At 46.8% G+C, this 20,838-nt stretch overlaps 2 protein-coding genes across 2 annotated transcripts; one reads left to right on the top strand and one right to left on the bottom strand.

Moving 5' to 3' along the window:
* Positions 1–652: 652 nt before the first annotated feature.
* Positions 653–14,478, bottom strand: MBOAT7 (membrane bound acylglycerophosphatidylinositol O-acyltransferase MBOAT7). Its single transcript, XM_080977612.1, has 8 exons — positions 14,166–14,478; positions 8,883–8,963; positions 6,577–6,706; positions 5,558–5,684; positions 5,312–5,468; positions 4,184–4,544; positions 3,785–3,970; positions 653–1,861 (listed from the first exon to the last, which is right to left on the bottom strand). The coding sequence occupies exons 2-8, from the start codon at positions 8,956–8,958 to the stop codon at positions 1,480–1,482; spliced, it is 1,419 nt and encodes a 472-aa protein (XP_080833738.1). The 5' UTR covers positions 8,959–8,963; positions 14,166–14,478; the 3' UTR covers positions 653–1,479.
* Positions 14,479–14,870: 392 nt separating this feature from the next.
* On the top strand, positions 14,871–20,027 carry TSEN34 (tRNA splicing endonuclease subunit 34). Its single transcript, XM_080977617.1, has 5 exons — positions 14,871–14,927; positions 15,645–15,917; positions 16,334–16,496; positions 18,068–18,313; positions 19,699–20,027. The coding sequence occupies exons 2-5, from the start codon at positions 15,669–15,671 to the stop codon at positions 19,884–19,886; spliced, it is 846 nt and encodes a 281-aa protein (XP_080833743.1). The 5' UTR covers positions 14,871–14,927; positions 15,645–15,668; the 3' UTR covers positions 19,887–20,027.
* The last annotated feature ends 811 nt before the right edge of the window (positions 20,028–20,838 follow it).

Genomic DNA, 20,838 nt, shown 5'->3' with positions numbered 1-20,838 from the left:
TCAAATTACATGTGGCAATTATTTCTATGCTGGGAACTGCTGAAATCCAATTATTTGCAACAGCAATAAAGAGAACACTATTTTCAAGGCTTGGGGATTGTCATTTACTGCCCTCTGGAGGATAAGCAAGGAGCTGAATAAATAAGAGATGGTTCTTTTTTTCATAAAAAAAGGTTTTTATTTCACATTCAGGCTTCCAATAAAACTGCATCAGACCTGGATCACAATGTTTATAGAGATGAGCTGTTTTATACCTTACTTTCTTCAGAACGCAAAGACATAATCCATGCGGCAGGCAAAAAATACGGACAGTCAAGTCATGGGTTCTGCAGTGTAAAACCCACAGGGCTCCCAACCCAACATACATAAAAAAGTTTTAGAACCATGAGACAAGAATTTGTGTGTCCTAAAGCAAATTCTGCAAGCCACAAGCTTAAATTTGCTGCCACTTGAACCAGCTCCCTATAACTGAAGATCACCACTGATACATTTTTAAACGTGGCTGACGTGGCGTGCAAAATTTCATCTTGCTTTTTAGTTTCGGCTTCTTCCATTCCATAGTACTTAAAGCATTAGCCTTACCGAGCTAAACTCCTCAACCCAGAGGTGTTCTTACACCTCCAAGAATCACACTCCTGTTTTCTTTCGGGAGTGGGGGTGGTGGAAATCACTGACTGGGGGCAAAGCAACAGCCTCACAGGTTTTTGCAGAGTTCCCTGAAGGAAGTTGGGGCTTTTATTTACCTTAGTAAAAGGTAAAGGTAAAGGACCCCTGGACAGTTAAGTCCTGCCAAAGGTGACTATGGGGTTGCAGCCCTCATCTTGCTTTCAGGCCGAGGGAGCCGGTGTTTTTACCTTAGTATCCTCAGATGACCTACTACCCAGAAGCAAATCTGCAATATTCTCTTCCCCCTGCCACATACACTTTAAAGGGTACAATTGTGGCAGTAAACCCCCACTTCCAAGGTGAGAGCTGGGAACGGATGGGAATGAGAATAGGAATGGAGCCCTGCCCATTCTTGCAAAGTTTCTCTTCCTGTAACATGGGTGTGTTTGGGGTTTAAAAAAAAAATAGAAAAGAAAGAGGAAGCAAGTTCTGGAGAGATGCTAGGAGCCAGGACTTCTGACCTTTCTTGGAAGGTGAACAAAAGCCAGTAGGAAAATCTAATAGTCAAAGGTGTTAGAAGATAAGATTTTTGCGAGTTCCCTCCCCACACACTCTCCAGGGAAACACTGGTGCCAAGTGAGGTGGCATTCCTAAGTCCTCAGGTATTAGAACAAGTGAGAAGCTGAGTTTTCGAGACACAACTCCTGGTTCCTTATAGTCGGATCCCCTGGTTCCTTATAGTCGGATGGTTTCAACGATGAAACACACGTTAAAAAAACAAGTCTTATGTTGAGTCTCATCTGCTTCCTCAGCCTCCAGGGCCTTCGGCAGCACTCCACATTGCGGGCTTATGCCGGCCTTGCCTCAGCCACATCACTCCTGCCGCTGGGGTTTCTCCAAAGTACCATCTTTGTCCTTCTGGAAGACTCGCCCTCTCTGGAGCCCCAGCCCTTTCCCCAGCAGGAAGATGGCCAATGCCCCCAAGTGGATGCAATAATAGATGGAGCTCCAGTAGCGGACAGTGTCCTCAAAGGTGAGCAGCACAAAGCCCATGCACATGTAGTCGTAGGCCCTCATCTTCAGGAACCACTGCACCCAGTCGCCGTAGAGACGGCCGGCGGGGGTCAGGTGCCTCAAGAAGCCACTCTCCATCGCCCCCTCAGCTGCTAGGCAGAGTGGGATGGTAAGGAAGCTGAGGTAGTAGCCAGGGTGAATCCCATGCCAGTATGCAGAGATGAGCATGGTCCAGGCGCTCCTAGGAAGAAAGAGAGCCTTCTCAGTCCAAGAATCCTCCCCTCAGGCCAATTCCAGCACATATCCCAGAACCCTTCACCATTTCTCCTCACACTTTCCCACTTATCAGTCCTTGACTCCTCCATTGCTGTTGTTACACATTGGTCAAGTCAATCCCAGAATCCTTCACTGCAGCTCTCAAGCCAAGCCTCCCTTTACATTTTGTTGCCTTCCTAGTTCAGCTTATCTACAACCAAGTTGCTGATATCCTACACTTCTGTCAGCTCTTCCTCTCTTGGCCCACAGCCAACCAGCTATTCATACTCTGCCAAGAACAGTAACAATACTATGTCTGATACTTTTTTTTTTAATTTTCTATTCTGAAACATAGAACTGAGTCAGCAAGATGACACAATTAACCCAATGGCCTTTTCAAAAAGCCAGGTTTTCACCAATCGCCTGACAAAATATAGTGATGGAGCCCGATGGACCTCACTTGCAAGGAATTCCTCAGGATAGGCATCACAAAAACAAAAACACTATAGCTACTTGACACCAGCCTCACATCCTTAAGTCATGTTATACAGACCTGAAAGATGACGCAGAAACACCAGAGACTGAGGACCTTGAGGAAGTGGCAGGGCCCCCTGAAGTCAATGCTTAGGCCCTTCAATGCCAACTGCTGTTCAGGAGTGTGGTTTAGGAGGCCGGAGTATATAAGGCCTCCCTCTTGAATCTTCCAGCTGCTGGAAACGGCACAAGTCTCTGGCTCACGGCACTGATTCTAGCTTCCTTGCTTTGCTATAAGAATATCCCCTCCCCTCCTGTGCTTTCAAGCAACTGCTGTTTAGAAGCATTACTGCCTCCAACTGTGGAGGAATAGCCACTGTGGACAATAGGCACTTGACCTCCATGAATCTGTCTAATCTTCTTTCAAAGCCATCTAAGTTGCTGGCTGTCACTACCTCCTGTGGGAGCAAGTGCCATAGTAAAAGAACACACTGTGTGAACAAGGACTTTCTTTACCTGTCCTGAATCTTCCAACATTCAGCTTCGTTGGGCGTCCATGATTTCAATGTCATGAAAGAAAAACTTTTCTCTATCCATTTTCTCCATGCCATGCATAATTTCATAAACTTCTAATGTGTGAACACTGCTTTGCCGTGTTGTACTTTAATTGGACAGATGGAGTCTCTGCACTGAACCTTGGTTTGTTTTGGACCCTGCTGCATCCACAGCTCTGCTCTCTTGGGCTGACAACATGGGTGAAAGACTTGTGACTGGGCCCTTAAGCCCTTGAGGGCAACTCTTGGAGGGACTCGGGTGACAACTGGAGCAGGTGGGGAGGAATATACCAACTCCTACCATTTCATAGTCTTTCATGCCAACTGCCTTGCTTTCTCCATCTACAGTGGAAGCTCGCGTTATGTTACCCTTGGGTAACGTAAACTTCGGGTTCCGAAAGCGGCAAACCCGGAAGTGTTTCGCCGCTTGCGCATGAGCAGAAGCGTTCTATCACCGTGCGTGCATGCGCAGAAGCAGTCTCTCCAGTTGCGAAACCTTCGGGATACAGCCAGACCTCCACAACAGATCCCGTTCGCAACCAGGGGTACCACTGTATTCCAGAATGTTCCACTGCACCATCCAAGGTCGCAATAATATTTTTGGCTCAATGTTTAGTTCTTTACTCACTATTGCTCACCTAACTCTCACTTGCATATTTATGCTACTCCCCCTCATGTCTGCATTTCTCTACTCTACCTGTCTTCAAATCAACCAACCAACCAACCAACCAACCAACCATGTATCCCAGAATCCTCCTTACTGGCTGTTCCCAGAAGAACCTTCCCTGCAATTCATCTCAGAACCTCAGAGGCCACCTTCACACCAATCCACCCCAACAGGCTATCTCCCCCATACCCCCCAATGGTACTGCTTTGCTCACCTTAAGACATAGGACCGGACGGGTGCGCTTTTGTAAATGTACTGCGCCAACCACCATTGGACAGTCATGTTCCAGTAGCGCATGCCATCCTTCACCTTGACACAGAAGTCAGTGCCATGTGGATCAATGTTCTTGATTGTCTCATAATCATAGATGATGCTGGATGCTCCCCCTTCATCTGAGTTGCTTTAGAAATGTAAACAAAACAAGAACTTCTTAATGCCCTCATTAATTGACTACTGCAGTGCTCTCTACATTGGCCTACCCTTGAAGACTGTATAGAAGATTTAGCTAGTGTCAGAATATGGCACCTTTCCTTCTGGGGGCAGGACAGTTCCATGCCATTCTCTAAATCTAGCCTATCTTCTACTGCAGACAGGGAACATCTCCTTGACTAACCTGCTGAGCGGCACATATTCCACAGTGGGCCCACCGCCTGACCGTGATTTGGCGGTGGTTGGATAGGCACCGAAGGCAGCAGAAATGCAGGCGCATTCAGCGCAGAGCCAGGCAACATAGAAACGCATGCGGAAGACGAAGAAGATGGGTATCATGTAGAAGATTCGGAACAGAAGTCCCCGTTCGTAGAAGGCGTCGCTCCGGACATATTGGAGGGGGAAGAAGTGAGATGCCACCAGGAAAAAGACCCCAAAGATGGGGATCATTTTCATTCTCGAAAGCAGCGGTTTCCAGCTAGGGATGATTGTGGAGTTAGGCTGGTTCAGCCAATCGTGGTAAGTGCGGTAGCGAAAAAACGGGCCTAGGTGCAAAAGAAAAGAAAAGAAAAAAGAAATTGAGATCAACGAGCAGACAGAAATGAATTGTTCCTCAGAAAAACCAAGACACACAAAAGCCTCTCATGCAACCACACATCTTAATAACTTCAGTCTTAAGAGGATGTGTAGCTTGGGTGCTGGGTAAGAGTCTGATGTGCCCTGTAGCCTAGCCCTATGTCTTCTCACGGGATCTGGTGCCATAAGCAGAACCTGCAGGATCTCAGCATTCATTTCAAGCCCTCATTATCTGTCGCGGAAGTAGCGTTGGGATATTTTCGTGCTGTTCTCACAAAGCAGAAAAGGAAAGAACAATCAACGTTACCACACATGAACTGGAAAGACACACAAAGATAATGAATGGAGAGAGGAAGAAAGGCATATTATTTCCATAAACACCAAGGGTCAGAGGCATGCTGGTGCTACTACGGATACACACACAATCATGCCACAAAACAAAAAACCAAAAGTCAGCAGCTGTGACGATTAGAACAACAGGCAAAGGTGAAATATGCTTGGTTCTTTGGACTTCCTGTTCTTATCTCTTATCCTGCTTTCTCTTCAAAAGAAAACTGAAACAGAAAATGGGAACCCCCAGGCCCTCTGTCTCCTGTCATCAATTTTCATATTTTGGTGAAGGGATACAGATTAAAGCTGTGGTAACCATGACAAACCCATCTCTAGAATTTGGTGCTGTACACATATTTCACCCTACCCAGTTTGACCACTGCTTTCTGTTAGGTAACTCAAGTACCTGTCATGAGCCCAACATAGCAATAACTGTAGCACAGTATCTCCACCAGTCCGGGCATTTTAGGGATCACGCCAATCAGTGGACTCTTGGCAAATGATGTCACATCCTGTTTCTTCGCCCAAGTGAGTTCTTGTACTTCGTTGGCTAAGCTCACCATCTGGGAGACACAGATTAAGGCATCATGGGAAATGAGCTTCCTAGGGAGCCCCTTCCCCATACCCCCGTCCAAAGCGCAGCCCCTCTTACCTTGAGAGTGAGTAAGAGCTGCACTGCATTGGTGAAAGGTGTTGGCTCTGGGAAGCCAAAGTAGGCGATTGTGCGGAAAAAGAGCAGGTAGGAAAAGGTCCAGCCAAGTGTCAGGTAGTGACAGGCCCTGGTGTGTGTGAGGGGAGAAGCAGATAAAAGGCTGTAAATATTAATGAACTATTCATTATTCTTTAATGAATTGTTCTCCACAGAGGTGTGTCTGGCATCTTCTTCATGCAGCTTTCGGCAAATGCTAAAGATACACCTCTTTACCTTGGCTTTTGACATTTGAGGTGTATATTTTTAACACTGTGCTTTTGTTGTTGTAATCCATCCTGCAACATTAGGGTAATAATAATAATAATATTCACACCCCCCACACACTCTACTCTGGCTGTTCCATTCTCACTGACCAATATCCTAATGTTGTAAATTTACTGAAGATATACATTTTCAAGACCTGCCCTATTTCTTTCCCCAGACTGTATTTTTTTTCAAACTGTGTGTTTTTAATGTTGAAGTTAAAATTCTTGTAACCTGCCCTGTGACTTTAGGCTGAAGGGCAGGTAATAAATATAGCAACAATAATGACAGTAAAGTAATAATCTGGTAGGTGTCTGTCCCATTTTGAGGGTCCTGGCTCTATGTCTCTGTGTCAAAAGGGACAAAACCTTCTTTTCTCTAAACCTGGGAAATGTCTGTGGCCTTCTATGTGCTAATCAACTGCCACTTCTATCAGTCCTAGCCAGCATAGCCAGTGGTAGCCCAACCTCTGGAGGACCACTGGCTTATCTGCCCTGCTCTTAAGCCCCCCATTATTTCAACTTTTCAAACCTCAGAGGTAGATTCCCGCAATCTCAACCTTGCCTGCTAAACTGTAGCCACCTGCAAATAACCAAACCACGTTTGCAAGGTGTCTTGATTCATCTTACTAGGCCTCCTGGCCCACCACACAGAACTACAGGAGCCCCCCCCCCCCAGTGTTTCCCATTCCACCACCTCCCAGCTTCCTCCTTTACCTTGGTGAGATGTTGATTATCAGCCACGTCCCCAAGATGGTGATAAGTGAGTGGAGGGTGTGGATGTGGCAGGTGGCCAGCGTGAGCACGAGCCCCGCAGCTGCCCCTCCAAACTGCTTGATCCTCAGGTCTGTGGGGAATAAGGAAATGGAAAAAATTCCCCTATTGTGAACAGATCCAACCCAGTGAGTTCAGGAGTTAGGGATTGCGAGTCAGTTCAACAAAGGAGAATGCAGGGAAAGAGAGATTAGACCTTGGTGTTAAAGCAAAATATTTACATGCACAGGACACCCCCCCCCAGCACAACCATTCAGTCAATTCCCATTACAGTGGTGCCCCGCAAGACGAATGCCTCGCAAGACGGAAAACTCGCTAGACGAAAGGGTTTTCCGTTTTTGAGCTGCTTCGCAAGACGAATTTCCCTATGGGCTTGCTTCGCAAGACGAAAACGTCTTGCAAGTTTGTTTCCTTTTTCTTAACACCGTTAATACAGTTGCGACTTGACTTCAAGGAGCAACTCATAGAACGCAGTGTACATAGTAGCCTTTTTTGAGGTTTTTAAAGACTTTGGTGATTTTTGAAACTTTCCCAAAACTTCTTTTGCAGCCAAGTTAAGCTTTTAAAACTTTTTTGGGGGTTTTTGGATTTTGGGTTGGGGTGTTTGGAATTCAAGGACTTGGTGTTGGGGAGGGGTTTGCAAGAATCTGGAAGCTTGTGTGTCTTTTTTCTGCATTTTTATGATTTTCTGTGACCATTGGGCCACTCTGCTGTTTTTTTAAAAAAAATCTGGATTTGAATTTCTGTGTGCTGGGTGGCTGGAGGAACAGTTGGGGAGGGGTTTGCAAGAATCTGGAAGCTTGTGTGGTTTTTTTCTGCATTTTTATGATTTTCTGTGACCATTGGGCCACTCTGCTGTTTTTTTAAAAAAATTCTAGATTTGAATTTCTGTGTGCTGGGTGACTGGGGGAACAGTTGGGGAGGGGTTTGCAACAATTGGGGAGGTTGTTGTACCAAATTTGGCTTTGTTTGGACTTTTTTTGACCATAGGAACGCATTAATTGATTTTCAATGCATTCCTATGGGAATTCGTGATTCGCAAGACGAAAAATTCGCTAGACGAAAAAACTCACGGAACGAATTAATTTCGTCTTGCGAGGCACCACTGTACAGTACTTCCTGTTCAAGATCAGATAATAAGTGATGGAAAAGACTTCTGCCCAAGACCACTGAGAGCTGCTCCTAAGGAGAACATTAAACTAAAGGGAGAAATGGTTTTATCTCGAATAAGGCAGCTTTTTGGAGTCCCCATTTCTTGTTTGCACTCCCCCCCCGGCAATCCTTCAGCTCCAGAAAAACCCCCCAAATGGAATATTCCATTCTTATTAATTATTTTATCTTTTTAATAAATTTATAGCCCATCCTTAATCCAAGGACCCTGGGCTGGAAAATACTACACCCTCAATGAATAACATTCAACATCTTTATGTGTTACTGATAAAGGCTTGAATTCAGAGCAGAAACATACTAGCAACCAGTGCAGACTCTTGTACCTTTTAAAGGTGCACAAAATTCTACTAAGGCTGCAGATTCTCCTGTCATTACAGCCCTGGAATAGTAAAATCCACACTGAGCAGAATACTACATTCTCCGCAACTGGGCATTTTTATCTTATTATGCCAGGACTTTGTCAGCTAACTGCCTCCCAGTCCATTTACAGACCCAGTTTAAAGTGCTGATTTTAATCTATAGAGCCCAAAACAGCTTGGGACCTTAAGATCCCTTTCAGAAGTCTAGCGACAGGTGTCCCTACCAAGGAGAGGGTATTTTTGGTAGTGCCACTCTGACCATGAAATATGTGCTCCCCGAAAAGGCTCTCCTGGAGTCTTCTCTGTGGTCTGCTCAGCACCAGGTGAACATATTTTCTTACTCAGCCAAGCTTTTAAATTGTGTTTTAAATCTGAGCTGCTTCATTTGCTCTGGTATGCTTTATGGCCTTTTACTGTTGACTTCTAATCATGATATTTTGTATTTTGAAGAATTGCTTTTGCCTGTTTTGTTTGCCTGCTACCCGGGGAATTAGCAAGATTTCTGTATGACTTCATTAAAAACACACACATATACCACCGCTGCATAGATGGACAGCTATATAAATGCAACATATCAAAAGAAAGAACTTCATCTCAGGGCCTTAGGAGTCCTCGGGCAATGCTGGGTTGCTTAAATCTGACTCTGCAACAGTCATCCCCCCTCTTAGACACAACGTCATCTCCTCCAACTCACTTTGGCCACCCAGATTTAGCACTCACCCCCTTTCTTGAAGAGGAAGCCGATGGGGATGGAAACGAGAAGGACTGCCAAGTAGATGACTTCATCGGGTGACATTGTGGCTGGCAAGAGATGCAGAGAGTCAGAACAGGCTGTGCACAATGGTTTGTAGAGATTAATGCTGGGAATACTGGAAATAACCAGGGAGAAGGCTGTGCTACTGGTCCAGCAGCTGGTTTGAGGTAGGGTGAATATCTTTGAAGGAAATGACCCAGATGCTTGGGGCTGCATATTAATATGATACCAGAAAGGTAAAAGCAAGGTTGTCAAGGCACCTGGATTCTTGTATCAAAGGAGGGAAAACCTAAGGGATGGTGGCGTAAAGCAATAATCTTGCAGCATGATAGTACTAGGGTGGGGGTGGGACTGGGAGGGAGGGGATAGTCACCCAATGAAACGGAAGAGCAATATATTCAGGACAAAGGAAAGACAGGACCTCTTCACACACAATGCCTGATTAATTTATGCAATTTAGGGAAGAAAGTGAATTCAGAGAGGGCAGGTGTATTATTCATTACATGTATAGACCACCTTTTGTTCCAAGGAGCTCAAAGAAGTTTACATGGTTCTCCTCTCCTTGTTTTATCCTCACGACAACTCCGAGAAACAGGGACTAGCACAAGCTCACCCAGGGAGCTTCATGGGGATTCAAACCCTGGTTTGCCAGTTCCTAATCCAGCACTCTAACCATTACACCATGCTGGCTCCCAGTGTATTAGTCAATGGTTACCAGTCATGACAGGATGAGACCTGGCATGGATCTTGCCTGTGTGGAAGGCTTCTCCTCAGTGCTCTGTCGCCTTCCAGATATTGTTGACATTCAACTCCCATCATCCCCAGTCAGCTTAGCCAAGAGGCAGGGATGATGGGAGTTGTAGTCCAACAACAAATGAGGACACAAGGTTGAAGAACACTGCTCCATTCCATTCCCACCCAAGTTTCAGGTTGTTGGAGAGACAAACTTATGAAAACTAATGATGAAAGTTTGCAAATTCCTCAAACGTAGAAGGATTAATAGTTGGATGCGGCGGTTTGTTTATACAGATTATAAACTTCCACCAGACTGCTGCAAAGTCCTCTGGTGCAGCTTGGCTTCAAACAAGTCTTAAGTAATGAGTTAAGTTTTTGTGAGACACCAATAAAAAGCATTTCTGAATACCATCCATCTGAAGCAACATATGATGTTTCCCTCTAGCCTTGTGAGATGATCCGTTTGGTTGCAACCAGCAAGTAAACTTTCTCAGCAAGAGAAGCATTACCCCTTTCAAACAATTATAATAAAAAATATTTAGTGTCTAGGGTCACAGTTTCCCCAATAATGTCCCCAATTTCTTTTATCCCGTTTCCAGAAAGGATCTTAGGGTCTCTTATTTGAAGGGGTTTTTTTTGTACTTCTGCAAATCTTATGGTAGGGATGGGGAGCTTGTGGAATTACTGGAATGCAACTCATCACCCCTAATCATGGCCCTCCCCCAAACAGCATTCCTATGCTTTTAACACAGGAGTAAATTGTGGCCTTCCAGGTGTTGAGACTGCAATTCCCATCAGCCCCAACCACCATAAACAATAGTCAGGGAGTTGTAGTCCAGCAACACCTAAAGAACTGCAGGTTAGCCACCCTTGCCTGATGTCCAGCCAGCAGAAATATAACAGCTGATGCTTATTCTATCACTTCATCTCTGTGGCAGGAAAGGCACCACCTGTTCAACTTCTGCCTGCTAGAAGGGAAACATGTGGCCCTCCAGATGTTGTTGAAATACAATTCCTAGCCAATGTAGCTAGTGGCCAGGAGTTCCTAGAGCTGTAGTCCATCAACATCTGGAGGACCACAGGCTCCCCACCCCTGTGTTAAAGGCACAGAGGAGCACTGCCGGAGGAGAAAGTTGGCAACTCTATTTTGGGATTGGAATCCCCACTCAAAGCATCCCAGGTGGAGTAGTCCAGCTTTATACCATTCTAAGGCTACTTCTACAATATTCATTTAAAGCTATATCATACATATCATGCAGATGGGGCCTTAGGATGTTACATGTGTTAAAAGGTCACAAATCTGCTTTTTCTTAAGCATCTTCCCTATGGATTGTGCAGGACAGCTTGTGGGGACCAAACAGAGGTCAAGGGTATGAGCCAGTCTCTTCGCTTTCTTCTAAGAAGGAGAGTGGAGCAAGTAATAGAATCATAGGCTTGTAGAGTGGGAAGGGACCATGAGGGTCATCTAGTTCAACCCCTGCAATGCAGGAATCTTGTTGCCCAACGTGGGGCTCAAACCCACAACACCGAGATTAGGAGTCTCATGCTCTACCGACTGAGTCACATGCAGAAAGAACTGTCAGCTGCAGGCTACCACACCTTTCAGAGTTGCACAGAACAAAACAAGAAGGCATGCTGGGTGAGGAAACCCTCCCCCCCCTTTTATTGATTGATTTGATTGTATTTGTATCCCACTCTTCAGCCCAAAAGGCTCCCAGAGTGGCTTATGTACAATCAATTAAAACAAGACAATCCCTGTCTGCAGGCTTACAATAATAATACGACACACAAGGGGGAAGGGACAGGGAGGGAAGAGGAAAAAAACCAATTTTGTGCAACTCTGAAAAGTACAGGTGCTCTCTTTCTACCTTGCTCCCAGCCTTCCACATTCCGAGCTTCATTTACAAAGACAGATTGCAAGGCAACCCCCCTTTCCTCCTGTCCCCGCTGGGGATGACTGTAGCTGAACACACCCAGACCAGTTTCCACACACTCCACCCCCGCCACTTTCTCCCCGTTCCTCTGTGCTGATGTCCTTGTCTCCCTATAATCCCTTGCCTCACTCCTCCACCCCATGCTTTCTATATTTAAATAGGAATCCTTCAGCTAGATTAAAAGCAAGTGTCTATCTAAGGAGTCCAGGGAGACGCACACAGAGAGCAAACACACAAACACACACACACACACACACACACACACACACACTTTCCCCCTCCAGTGAATCACTAGACTAAGAGTTTGCACCAGGCCTGTACCATGCATAGTTTTGCAGGCCAACCGCAGCCCATCCCACTTTGCCTGGCATCCCTTGGGTAGGGGGAGAATTCCAAATACTCATTACTTGCAACCCTTACCCAAACCTTTGGAGGAACAGCTAATGTCCACTCAAGCCCATCCGACGTAGGGATGAGAGAATCCCTGCATCGCAATGTCTACACATCTCCTTCCCTTTGCTGGATTCAGAGGTAAATGCTGGGGCTGACTCCAATTCCCCCACGAATTTGCAGCTTCGTGGCTCACCTCCATCAAAGGCTCCTTCATTGACATGAGTTGCTGAGGGAAGGAAAGCCTTGTGTGCTGTTGAAGTGGGCAAGGGTATTGTTGCTGAGAGCAAAGACATGGACTAAAGTGGGGGTAGAGGGTGCAGAAAGACCTGCTAGGTGAAGAAAGTAGAGCGAGTTCAGAGAGGAAGTGCAGAGAATCCTGGAAATTTGGGTGGTTTTCTGTGTGAGGAATAGATGGAGGTATATAGACAGGAGTGTTATGCAAAGGACAGGAAAATAGGAAGTAGATAAGAAATTAAGCTGAAGAGACACTGAAGAGGGTGAGGGAATCTAAGGCTCCGTACATTGAAAAGTCCCAGGACCTGTAGTTTGTTAAGGTTGCTGGGAATTGTAGCTCTGTGTTAAACTACAGTTCCCATGATCCTTTGAGAGGGAGTGAACAGACTTCTTGACATGCCCCGCTACAGGTGAGAAAGTGCTGCGTTCAGAGAGACTTGATGGTGCAGAGGGAAGTGCACATTATGGGAGGCAGGAATAAAAACAGTTAACATGGGCTAAAAGGAAAAGGAAAACAACTCTGAGTTAGAGTGGCCTAAGGAACTTGCCTAAAGCAAAAATCTGATATGAAATTACTAGTTTCTTAAACGTCCGAGGAATTTGGAGTGGAGCTACAGGTTTTATTTTTTGTTTTAATAAGATGGGACAACAGAGCCGGAGAGGTTTAACCTAGAGAATATATGGTTAAGTAAGCAGCCTTCACATACATGGAAGGGCTGCCATGCAGAAGACAGAGCAGAAGTGTTACCTGTTGCTCCAGGGGGCAAGACTATCCAAATCTGCAGGGAAGCAGATAAACATTAAGAGGAACTTCCTGACAGTATCAGCAGGGCAGTGGAGCAGGCTGGAGGTGCTTCAGCAGAGGCCCACATGCCAGGGATGTTGTAATTGCATCTGTTCATTTCTTAGCCAAGCACAACTTGAGCCAATTTTTTTTCCATTGGGAAAAGAAATGCCACCTACTTAATTTCTCCCTTGTGTGCAGCTATAACTGTGCTTGGAAGACTTTCTAGAAAACATCATGGCAATGCTCCTTTAACCTTTGCCAAATACTTCGTTGCCCACTCTCCATACAGCTCTCCATCCATCAGATGGGAGCTGCAGTCCCAAACATCTGAAGGGCCCCAGGTTGGCTGGGTTAGAATACCCAAAGCAGAAAAGCTTCAGCAGAATTCCTGTAGTAGCGCAAGAAGAATATTCAGCCCTAAATTTAGAGCCTCTGGGTATATGCAGAATGCATTCCCCCAGTTAACAGCACTAAACAACCCCAGTAAATCTGGGGTTACAGGTAAAAGCTAATCATTCGCCTGCTTAGAGCAAAACACAACAACTTGTCAACTTCCAGAGCTCCACCAACTACAAAATGAAAGGGGGGGGGGGAATCCTTGGTAGCAGGAAATATTTTCTGTGGGGTTTCTCATCTGATGAGGAATGTAAAGAATATTTTTAACAATCCTCTGGGAAACTAGAGGGGAAAAGAAGTGGTAGCGTCATTCCTCAGGTAGGTGTTGTACGCACATACCAGATTAAAATGGGGGGGGGGGGGACACTGAATGCAATTATGTAGCCCTTGTGAGGAAGAGATCTATCAGAAAGCAGGGTTCAGGGAGACTGGCGCTGCACACCCCGGGTGGGTGATTTTAAGGCTATAACTACGCTGTATAATACCTGAAAACAGAGCTCCAAGACGTGCTGGCTCCTATTTATCCCCTCTATACTCCAGGGTAAGTTATCCGTTCCCCATCTAGATCTTATGCCTGAGCAAAAAATAAAATAAAATTGCCCCGTCTATGTTTGACACCGATCTAGGGAACCCTGGAGCCCTGGCTCCTAGCCTTAGGCCCCATACTGGTGAGCCACTAAAACCGCTTCATCCTTTCCCATGGAACCCAGGAGTCCGGCTTCCCAGCACCACCCAGATTTCCCAAATCAGCCACCCCGCCCGGCACTCACCTCTTCGGAGGGCCCTTTCAGCACGTGCTGCTGCCCAAAGGGGGAATCGAGAGCGCGGCTGAAGGAGGGAGGGCAGGAGGGAAGGAGAAGAAGCGGCAGCCTAGGAGCGCGATGCAAAGAGCTCAGCTCCTTGCAAAATCCATTTTGAGATGGCTGCCCCACCTCCCCCTTCGCCTCCAAGCTGCCTTGCAAAACAATTTCTCAATCTTAGGTGCGCGCTTCCTGTCCCTCTTGCACAGTTTGCTTTGCTTTGCAGGATGAACTGTGCGCGATGGAAGGGGAGGCGGTGTGTGCATGCTTCCCCACCCTCCTTCTCATCCTCCTCCTCCTCCTCCTTTGCACCGCCTCTGTCTTCCCAAGGCCAAGCCATTGGCTCCTTCTCGGACCGTCTATTGGGCAGCGGAGCCATCACTCCAAGCTAATCGGCTGTGGCGAAAGAGTGATTGGAGGGTCATTTAGAGCAAGGGGGCGGGGACTAAGGGGAGGAAAATATCTCCGGGATTCTCACGCAAGAGGAGCCTCATGACTTAAAAGCAAAAGGCGATCCGGTGTGAAAGTGGTTTATGGGATTAAAACGGGTTGGGGAGGGTGCTAGGAGTGGAGGGGGCAGGACTCCTGGGTCCTGGGAAGGGGCATGGGTGCTGGTGATTTAGGGAAGGGTCTTGATTTTGGGGTGATGTTACAGGAAACGAAGAGGCTGTGTCAGCCAGGGGAGGGAGAGTACATCGTCCCAAGCTTTACTAGCAGCCTACTCTTCATCTGGTATATTATTATTAATTACTTAAATTTGTATACCGCCCTTTATCCGAAGATCAGACGTAAGATCCGTTGGTCATAATAATCGCTGTTGTCTGAAACTTGAAGCTTATGGCTTAGTTAAGTGTGTGTAGTTTCAGACTTGCGATGCAATATGCATGTATTTGCTTCCCTTTACATAAAACAGTTTATTCCAGAGAGGTGCCCCCAACCAATTCACTGCAAGCACCCCAAGCATACCCCCACCCTGCCACCCATTTTATTCTTATTTATGTCCCTGGACCAGTCATGATTTATTCAGGATGCTTACAACCCATTGTATTGCAGCTGTGCTTCTGTTCAGGGAGAGAGAAGAGATTGGCCAACATATCTTTTGGGTTCTGGGAGCAGAGAGATTATGCTGCTTTGCTTTAAGCAGCTTAAGAGAACCCTTATAAACAATAAAACTATTTACATCAATTACAAACCTATTAAATAGTGGAGAGAGCAGATTAAAGCCAACCCACTTGTTTTTAAAAAGGGTGATCTGTAAAGTAACCTGCCTCTGCCATTTTAGGTACATTTCAGTGCCTAGTATAAGAACCTCCGACAACCAATTGCCTTTACCCCAAAGGCTGCTGGCAAAACCTTTCAAAGGAGAGGATCCCACCACCGTCCAAAAATATCTTGAAGTCAAGTGAATGTCATAGTATTTTTGTGGTTGTTCCTTTTCCATCTTCTCAGGGAAGCACAGGTACAGGCCAAGGCATGATCCGAATCCACATCTTGGAGGGAAAGGCTTTTGTGTGGAATGCTGCTGATGCGCGGAGATTGCGGGAGGAGCATCGTATTGTCGGCACACTGGTTGGAGCGTTAGCTCGGAAGCCGCGGCAGAATGTGCGGCTGGGGCTGCCCCTGCAGCTGCTCCCGGAAGAGGTCCGGCTACTGGCAGAAAAGGGGTTGGCAGCCTTGTTCAAAAACGCAGCGTCCCAACCTCTTCGAGATGATAAAAGCCAGGTGATGGTTCAACCAATCATTGCTCGTTCTCTAAAAAAACAACAACACACACACACAACCCCACCCCACCCCCCAAAACCTGGAGCAAAAGTGAAGGATGCTCTGCTTAATTGCTGCAAATTGTGCAGTGTAGATCATGGGCCACCAACCTTTTTGAACCCCAGGGCACATTTGCAAACCAGAGGCACTGTTGTGGGACCCAAACACACGCTGCAACCAAGCGCAGGCTGCAGCTTATTATATTGGCTAAAACAGAATACTTCTTTCAGGCCTAATTTCATTGGAGTGGCATGAGGACCCAGTGGGCACCAGGGAAGGTCTCTGTGGACATGTATGTGCCTGTGGGTGATTTAAATGCATGGTGTGGATGTGGTCAGAGAATGGGCAGCGCTGAACTTGCTTCTCTGTGTCTGCAGGATCCTTCAGCCCTTGAAGAGGTGGCCGCCTACCAAAATGAGCAAGAGGAGAGCTATCAGGAGCAGGTTCGGCTGGCGGCTGAACAGAGGAAAGCCGTGCTGGGTACTCTTGTGGAACGTATAGCCCAGGGCCGGGCAAAGAAACGGCGGCAGGAAGAGGGAGGTGAGCGTCAACGTTTGCTATGTGGCAACTATTTTGCTTTATTTGGAAGTGCCCCAGGAAGCTGCAGGAGGTAAGTTAAAGGACTCCTGGAAGGTTAAGTCCAGTCAAAGGCGACTGTGGGGTTGCGGTGTTCATCTCGCTTTCAGGCCGAGATAGCCGGTGTTTGTCCACAGACTGCTTTCCGGTTTATGTGGCCAGCATGACTAAACAGCTTCTGGCGCAATGGGACACTGCGACGAGTGCCAGAGCACATGGAAACGCTGTTTACCTTCCCACCGCAGTGGTACCTATTTATCTACTCGCGCTGGTGTGCTTTCGAAGTGCTAGGTTGGCAGGAGCTGGGACAGAGCAACGGGAGCTTACTCCGTTGCAGGGATTCGAACTGCTGGCGTTCTAGTCGGCAAGCCCAAGAGGCTCAGTGGTATAGACCATAGCGCCACCCGCGTCCCTTGCAGGAGGACTAACCTATGATTGGTATAGGTTAGGGGTGGGGAAACAGTGGCCTTTCGGATGTTCCTGGACTCCACTCCCATCATCCCTGACTATTGGCAGTGCTGGCTGGGTCTGATGGGAGTGGTAGTCCCAGAACCTATGGAGGACAGAGAAAAATGTTTTCTCCTCAGTTGTGGCACCAGCACTCAGGGCACAATAACAACAGATTTTTGGATGACTTTAGAAGAGGATTAGACAAATTCATGGAGAGTAAGACTGCCTGTGGCTACTAGTCATAGAATTGTGGAGTGTGAAGACACCCCAAGGGGGGTGTTATTGGGTTGTTGTTTTTGTTTTGATTATATATTTTGATTTTATATTTTTATTTTGTTCTGTGAACTGCCCTGAGACCTCCGGGTATAGGGTGGTATATAAATTAAAAATAAAAATAAATAGTCCAACCTGCTGCAATGCAGGAATCTTTTTGCCCAACGTGGGGCTCGAACCCACAACCCTGATATTAAGAGTCTCATGCTCTACCAACTGAGCTACTGTAGTCATGAGAGCTATCCTCCGCCTCCACAGTTGGAGGCAACAATGCTTCTAAATGCCAGTCGCTGGAAACTGCAGGAGGGGAGAGGGCTCTTGTGCTTGGGTCCTGTTTATGGGCTTCCTGGCTGGCTGCTGTGAGAACAGGATGCTGGGCTAGTTAGGCCTTCAGCCTGATCCAGCAGGGCTGTTTTCAAGATGCAGCAAGGGAAAACCAACCTGCTTGCTTTTTTGGAGCACCAGCAAAGAAAACCATAATAGCCAGCTTTCCCCAAACATCTCTGTAAAAGAAGAGCCTATTGCATCAGGCCAGTAGCTCCTCTAGTCCAGCATTTTGCTCTCAGTGGCTAACTAGATGTCTAACCACATCTTAGCTGAATAAGGAAATACTTAAAGGAAGGACCTAGGTGAGTTTCCCTTGGGCAGAGTTGTGGGCACCACAACCAAGAAGGTCCTGCCCTGGTACCTATCATAGCTCAGGCTGTTGGTGGTAATGACTAGACAAGGACCACAGCCACAGGAGGAAATACATGGAAGAAGGTAGTCCTTAAGGTAGCCCAGTTACAAGCCACTCTGTATTATATTTCCAGATCCTCCTGCAGAACCGGAATCCACCTTTGTGCTTCCTCGACAATCTATGATGGTCCAGCTCCCAACAGAACGAGTACATCCAGGCCCAGAAGAAGAGGTGGACTGGCATGTCCAATCCCAAGACTGGCCTTATACTGGACAGGAGGACCACGAGATACGTTACCGCATTTTCCAGAATCTTTGGGAACAGGGCTACTACGTCACCAGTGGGAGCAAATTTGGGGGCGACTTCCTTGTTTATCCAGGTAGTGGCAGGCTTGTGGATCTTGGGGAATCCAAGCCGGGGGTGGGGTGGGGTGACAAATGCTATGGTTTTCAGAGTCTGCCCCTCTGAGCAGAGAGTGTGATATCAAAACTCCCCTGCGTCACAAAGGCAAATACAGTGGTGCCTCGCAAGACGAAATTAATTTGTTCTGTGAGTTTTTTCGTCTTGCGAATTTTTCGTCTTGCGAAGCACGGTTTCCCATAGGTCAAGGTGCAACTGCACCTCTTCAAGCAATGCACCCTGGGTATTAACGGTTTTAAGAAAAAGGAAACAAACTTGCAAGATGTTTTCGTCTTGCGAAGCAAGCCCATAGGGAAATTTGTCTTGCAAAGCAACTCAAAAAACGAAAAACTCTTTCGTCTTGCGAGGCATTCGTCTTGCGAGGTACCACTGTACGAATAATAAAAAGCTGAGCAATCTTATCCTGCGTTTTTGCCTCTTAGCCCAGGAGTGAATGGAATATTTGCTGAAAGGCCTAGCCGGCCCTCTGTTGGAAGGGTGAGAGGTATTTAAAGAGGCAGGCAGGATTCCTGGCCCCATCTTGAATAAATAAATGCCTCCCTCTGTCCTTGCACACGGGGATTCAGAGTCCTGGTCTGCTTTGCGGTGAATAGCAGCCTTCCTTTTTTATAGTGAATACAGGTCTGCTGAAAATGGGGAAGGCAGGAGTACTCTAATGGTTTCAGGAGTAATGTCTACAGAATAAAATACTGCATTTCCTTGGTTTGCTGTGCGTCGCCCTGAAATCTTGGGATGAAGGGAAGTGCAGAAATTAAATAACGTGTATGTAGATACAACTCTGAAGTGGGACTATACAACAAATTGTGGCAGGGTTGAATGCCTCTGTGCAAGGTTCTTGCCATGTTATTCCATTTGCCTTCCAGGCAGGAAATTCTGTTTGAAACTAGAGAGCCACTGCCAGACAGCATAGTCTTCTGAAATTGAGTATTTAAAGTAGGAAGAGTTGCAAAGCTATACATTTAACACGTAGGTGACATCATGATGATGTCATCACGTGATAGGTGGATTTGATGCCTGAAAGATTTGACCCACACAGCCGAAAAGTTCCCCACCCCTGGTATTGACAGTGGTCTGATGGTATAAGGGACTTTGCCCGCCTGCCACAAACTTACAAAATCCCACACACTTAGCCCCCCTGTTGCTCCCAGGGTTTTTGCTGGGCAGGCAGTGGTTGCTGCTAAGCTTAGGAAAAAAGACTTGCCCTTTCCTTGACTCGAAGACATTTTTTGCTACGGCAAAATTCAAAATGGCTTCGTTCTAGAATGAAGACCGATTGTTAAGGAGGGAAGAAGCCAATGGGCTATTTCCTTCTTCTAACCCCGCCTTTCTCCCTCCCTCCTACAGGTGACCCCATGCGTTTCCATGCCCATTACATTGCCCTGTGTGTCTCTAAAGACACCCCTCTCTCCCTGTGTGATGTTGTCAGCGCAGGACGCCTCGGTACCAACGTGAAGAAGACGGTGCTGCTGTGTTCGGTGGACCAGGATGGGACTGCAGTCTTTACGTCCTTGCAGTGGAGTGGGATGCAGTGAGAACAGGATGCCAGTGGTGATTTAGGGTTGCCTTTCAGACAGTGTTGCGGGGCTGGGCTTAAGCTATTATAGCACAGTCTACTCCAGCTGTTCTCTTACTTCGTTTACAGTTAACCCTCCACATTACAATTGTGCAAATGACTGTCGGTGTGTGAAGTCTCCCAGCAGACATCTCCGTGTGCAAATGTCTCATGGAGGGCAGCTCTGTGTACATAAATAAGCTGGCCAAGGAGAAATACTTGGACTGACTTTGGCAGCGTTTCTGCAGTAGTGTAATTTGTCTTTTTCCAGCTGCCCGGAGACAAGGGTTGCGCTTGCTCAGAAATAAAAGAGGTTCGAGCCTTATCAGGGGAAACATTTTGCAGCCCAAAGGCCACATTCCTCCATAGGCAACCTTTGTGTGGGGTGAGCAGCCTGTGGTGAATTGGTGGGGCCAGAGCAACAGCTGTGAGTCTTCCTTTATTTGTTGAAAGCTACTCTCTGCTTGCAGCTACAAACCCCTCTTCCCACGCACATGAGCAAGAGGCATCGCAGTTCAAGAACACATCAGCTACACAAGGAAGGTGTGGAGTAAAGGTGATGGGATCTGACCTAGGGAAAGGGGTATGTGACCTAGGCAGATTTCCTAAGGCCAGATAAGAAAGCAGGGACACCCTCCCCTCTGGAATGAGAGGCTGAGGGAGGCACAGGCCTATTTGTTTCTTGCATTTACAGTGGTGCCCCGCAAGACGAATGCCTCGCAAGACGAAAAACTTGCTAGATGAAAGAGTTTTCCGTTTTTTGAGTCGTTCCGCAAGACGAATTTCCCTATGGGCTTGCTTCGCAAGACGAAACGTCTTGCGAGTTTGTTTCCTTTTTCTTAAAGCCGCTAATAGCCGCTAAGCCGTTAATAGCCGTGCTTCGCAAGACGAAAAAACCGCAAGACGAAGAGACTCGCGGAACGGATTAATTT

This window comes from Podarcis pityusensis (assembly GCF_964106645.2).
Source record: "Podarcis pityusensis genome assembly, chromosome: 13".
Classification (NCBI taxonomy): Eukaryota; Metazoa; Chordata; class Lepidosauria; order Squamata; family Lacertidae; genus Podarcis; species Podarcis pityusensis.
Note: the sequence above shows the minus strand (reverse complement) of the source record. Positions and strands in the feature narration are given on the sequence as shown.